The sequence below is a fragment of the Eretmochelys imbricata genome, chromosome 14, assembly GCF_965152235.1.
Source record: "Eretmochelys imbricata isolate rEreImb1 chromosome 14, rEreImb1.hap1, whole genome shotgun sequence".
Classification (NCBI taxonomy): Eukaryota; Metazoa; Chordata; order Testudines; family Cheloniidae; genus Eretmochelys; species Eretmochelys imbricata.
In genome coordinates this window covers 35,015,445-35,020,654 of record NC_135585.1, presented here as the reverse complement: position 1 = coordinate 35,020,654, position 5,210 = coordinate 35,015,445, and the positions used below count along the sequence as shown (strand labels likewise).

Genomic DNA, 5,210 nt, shown 5'->3' with positions numbered 1-5,210 from the left:
CAAGAAAATCAAAGAAGCTGTTCAACAGAGAATCCCCACTGGAGAGGGACCCTACATGTGCGGAGACTGTGGAAGAAGCTTCCCTTGGAAATCCATTCTTCTTACTCATCAGAGAATCCATACAGGAGAAAAACCCTACAAGTGCCCCGACTGTGAGAAATGCTTCAGCCAGCGCAGAAACCTCATTGCACATCCACACAGAAGAGAAATTCTATACATGCAGTGACTGCGGGGAAAGCTTCAGTCTCAGCTCAGACCTCACACAACATCAGAGAAACCACATGGGAGAAAAACCCTACACCTGCAGTGAGTGCGGGAAAAGCTTCAGACTCTGCTCCCACCTCCCACCACATCAGGGAATCCACAGGGGAGAGAGACCCTATAAGTATCCCAAGTGTGATAAAAGCTTCAAATGTAGCTCATCGGTTATCAGACACAAGAGAATCCACACAGAGGAGAAGCCCTATAAATGCCCCAACTGCGGGAAAAACTTCAGCCGGAGCTGGTACCTTATTACCCATCAGAGAAGCCACACAGGAGTGAAGCCGCACGCATGCTCCCTGTGTGGGAAAAGCTTCCACCAGAACTCGCACCTTATTTCACACCAGAGAACTCACATGGGGGAGAGCGCCTATAAATGCCACCAGTGTGAGAAAAGCTTCAATCAGAAGTGGAAACTTATTAAACATCAGAGAACCCACATGGGCAAAAAGCCCCACAAATGTCCCGAGTGTGGGAAAAGCTTTGGTCAGCGCTCACACCTGGATTCAAACCAGAGAACCCACACGGGTGAAAAACCCTATGAATATCCCAAGTGCAGGAAAAGCTTTGGTTGGCACTCCAATCTTATTGCACATCAGAGAGTCCACATAGGAGAGAGATCATATAAATGCCTGACCTGTGGAAAAAGCTTCCAATATAGCTCAGACGTCAGCAAACATCAGAGAAAACACATGGGATAGAAACCCTAAAAATGCAATGAGGGCACATCTCAGAGCAGACTTTAATACATATCAGAGAATCTACACCGGACACAAACCCTAGAGGGGTCCTGGCTAGGGATGGGATGGATAACACCTTTGCCGATTCCCATGAATCTGAGTGTCAGGCCAGGCTGGAGTGGCCAGGTAACAAGGACGTGTAACGGTTATTAAAGCAGAGAATAAAATCACATTCCTGGAAGGGAGTCCAATAGAGCAAGAGACTGAGACGTTGTGATGGGATTTGATTCTCACTTCTCAAGGAAGCTTTGAGTGCCCCCTCTTCAGCTCCTACATTTAAGTTTGGTACTAGAAACCTAGAACAATCTTTACTTTGTAACTTCTGGTTTATTCTTCCCAGTGTGTTATTTAATGGAATTGATACATACAGGAGTAATGTTGGACTCAGGTTCAAAACATCCTATCTTGGGCTCTGAGCACTGAGTCAAGGCGATGGTTTAATTGTGATTTTTCTTGCTTTGAACAAGGAGGAATGAGGTAGATCCCAGTTCCTCAAATGCTCAGAGTCCTTTATCTGGAGAGGACAAGTGTGTGAAAATTTATCTTTGTGGGGTGAAATGGGCCTCCAAGAAAGTCTCTTTAAGGGTTTATTTTATACTGTACAATCTAGCAGCTGAAATTACACTTGGATTCTGCTTTTTATTCCCCTGTAGTTACTATGAATTCACAGATCTAGAAGGTTTAGATAGATGACTGAGTTACTGATATCTGCCAGTCAAGTTACATACATACACTGTCATGGGTCTGCAGTTCTCCTTTTCAATACATGTATACACTACAGAGCCCCGGTAATGAGTTGGTGAACTGCATGTCCCGTTTACTTGTTCCTATTCCATAACAACAGCCATGCTAGGTCAGACCAAAGGGGCTGACCACAAGGCTGAGTAATCATCCCTTGTACATTTAGAATCTAGGTCCATTAAATGCACTGTCGTTCTATTGTAATTATCTCGCTGTTTCTTTCTTCTTTTTTTATACATATCAAAGTTCACTTCAGAGTCAGGACAGTGAAAAAACATAGAAGCTAATTCTCTGTACTCCAAAAATATCTCATCAACTGAGTTTGGAGCGGGAGTGTTAATATTAAAAGATTCCATTGTAAAGTTAATTGGCTGTTTGTATGAACTAGTGGTAAGGACAGGTGAAATGAAGAACGCAGTGAAATTGAAACCACAGGTTTACATTTGAATTTGAATTTTAGGCTGATAGACTCATTGAAGTTAGGCCATGTCTGCATGGGAAAGAGTTTTCTGGTGTATGTTTTTCTGCTCTAACTGTATCAGTATAACTATCATGAAAGAGTGCATTCACTTCTCTTTGTGTATGCCACTTTTAGCTGCTTCCGTTCTGAATTGTTGCTCTTCACTTTAGCCAAAATAACTGTGCAGTATCCTGAGCAGATACCCCAGGACACAATGTTTCACCACTGGGCTCTCTGCATTGTGGGATTTTTTTCATGGTGCATTGTGGGATGCCTACCACAAGCAACTGGGACTTGGGGTCAAACTAACAAACTCCTAGGATTCCTGTTCTGGCATCCCATCATTCATCCATTTTTTTTGTCCCTCACCAGTGACATTTTCAAACTGCAGTAAGGCAGCATGACGAAGCTACTGTTGAGGCCATGGTCCTGACAGTTCCTAATATGAACAGGCTGTTCTGTGTGTACGGGCAGTCATGCAGCTGGACAGCTTCAGATGGGTGGGAGACAGCCAAGGCAATATGGCTAGCAGAGAAGAAAGAAATAGAGCAGTTACTTTTACATGACAGTTTCCTGAGGGGACCACTGAGGGGACTAGTCTGCCAACTAGCACTGGCTGATGGGACGGGATAGCACTGCAGAACAGGGAGGAACAGCCATGGTGGCAGAACCTCAGGATGAAATTCAGCACAGACAAAGGTAAGATGCTGCACTAGGGGAAGAAAAAACAAATACTGAATGGGGAATAACTGGCTTGGCAGCAGCACTGCTGAGAAGGATCTGGGAATTGTGGATCACATCCCCAACATGAGTCAACAGTGCAACTCTATTGCAAAAAAAGGAAGTCAATTTTAGGTTGCATTAGCAGAGGCTGTTAGGATATAGATATTCAGGCCTGTCGGTAAAGGCCTATCCTCTAAGAATTTAGGTGTATTCTTATCACTTAGCTAGTTATAGAGGTATAAAAGAAAGAAACAAAATCACTGTCTGCTGGTGTAAGGGCCTTCTCTTACTGTGACAGTCTGAGGCCCTGTTCTTAGGCTAAGGCCTTTGGCTAAGCAGCAGAAGCAGCCATAAGCTGGGAAGCGAATGGTCACATCCTCACATTCCAAACTAATCACACTGAAATAAGGCAATCTGGGGCTGTTAGAAAGGTGATCCGATCTATCACCTCTAGAGAAAGGGAAAAGCTAGAGAATGTAAAAGGAAGTTTAGTTTCATAGTTTTCTGTTCGGTAAGAACTCACATCAATAGACACAGCTGGGAAACCCTTATGTCTTTATAGATGTAGTTGTGAAATCCTCACTTCTGTATTGTTTTGTCATTATAGTTCCCACTTTGCTATTGTTTGTCTGTATAATCTCTGTCTGGTTCTGTGATTGTTTGTCTGCTGTATAATTAATTTTGCTGGGTGTAAACTAAGGTGGTGGGATATAATTGGTTACATAATCCTATTACAATATGTTAGGAATGGTTAGTTAAATTTCAGGAAAATGATTGGTTAAGGTATAGCTAAGCAGAACTCAGGTTTTACTATATAGTCTGCAGTCAATCAGGAAGTAAGGGGGAGGGGAAATTGGAATCATGTTTTGCTAAGCGGGGGAATGGGAACAGGGACACAGGTGTAAGGCTCTGTGGTGTCAGAGCTGGGAAGGGGGACACTAAGGAAGGAAACTGGAATCATGCTTGCTGGAAGTTCACCCCAATAAACAATGAATTGTTTGCACCTTTGGACTTCGGGTATTGTTGCTCTCTGTTCATGCGAGAAGGACCAGGGAAGTAAGTGGGTGAAGGAATAAGCCCTTTAACAGAGGCATAGCATGTAAGTCACAGGAGCCAATAGTACCGCTCTACTCGGCACTGGTTAGGCCTCACCTGCAGTACTGTGTCCAATTTTGGTTACCAATGTATAAAAAGGATGTATAGAAACTAAAAAGGATTCAGAGGCATGCAACAACAATGATCAAAGGGATAGAATGCAAGTCATATGAACAAAGGCTGAAGGAACTGGGTATTTTTAGTTTAGTTTGGAAAAGAGGAGATGAAGGGGGGACATGACAGCAGTCTTCAGATATTTGAAAGGGTGCCATAAAAAAAATGGAGAAAAGTTGTTCTCTCTTGCCACAGAGGGCAGGACAAAAGCAATGGGTTCAAACTACAGCATAGCTGTCATAAATATAAAGGGAAGGGTAAACACCTTTTAAAATCCCTCCTGGCCAGAGGAAAAGCCCTTTCACCTGTAAAGGGTTAAGAAGCTAGGATAACCTCGCTGGCACCTGACCAAAATGACCAATGAGGAGACAAGATACTTTCAAAAGCTACAGGGAGGGAGAAAAAAACTCACTCTCTGTCTGTGTGTGTGATGCTTTTGCCAGGAACAAAACAGGAATGGAGTCTTACAACTTAGTAAGTAATCTAGCTAGATATGCATTAGATTCTGTTTTCTTTAAATGGTTGAGAAAATAAGCTGTGCTGAATGGAATGTAGATTCCTGTTTTTGTGTCTTTTTGTAACAAGGTTTTGCCTCGAGGGATTCTCTGTGTTTTGAATCTAATTACCCTGTAAGGTATTTACCATCCTGATTTTAGAGAGGTGATTCTTTTTACTTTTTCGTCTATTAAAATTCTTCTTTTAAGAACCTGATTGCTTTTTTCATTGTTCTTGAGATCCAAGGGTTTGGGTCTGTGTTCACCTATGCAAAGTGGTGAGGATTTTTATCAAGTCTTCCCCAGGAAAGGGGGTGTAGGGTTTGGGGAGGATTTTGGGGGGAAAGACATTTCCAAGCGGGCTCTTTCCCGGTTATATATCTGTTAGACATTTGGTGGTGGCAGCGATAAAGTACAAGGGCAAAAGGTAAAACAGTTTGTACCTTGGGGAAGTTTTAACCTAAGCTGGTAAAAATAGGCTTAGGGGGTTTTCATGCAGGTCCCTACATCTGTACCTTAGAGTTCAAAGTGGGGAAGGAACCTTGACAATAGCACATTTAGATTAAATGTCAGGAAAAACTT

The 5,210-nt window shown here is 42.8% G+C and overlaps 1 protein-coding gene across 1 annotated transcript; it reads left to right on the top strand.

The window, feature by feature from the left end:
• Positions 1–210: 210 nt before the first annotated feature.
• Positions 211–3,936, top strand: LOC144275318 (uncharacterized). The gene has a single exon (XM_077834538.1). It carries the CDS (start codon positions 282–284, stop codon positions 960–962), a length of 681 nt encoding a protein of 226 aa, XP_077690664.1. The 5' UTR covers positions 211–281; the 3' UTR covers positions 963–3,936.
• Positions 3,937–5,210: the final 1,274 nt, after the last annotated feature.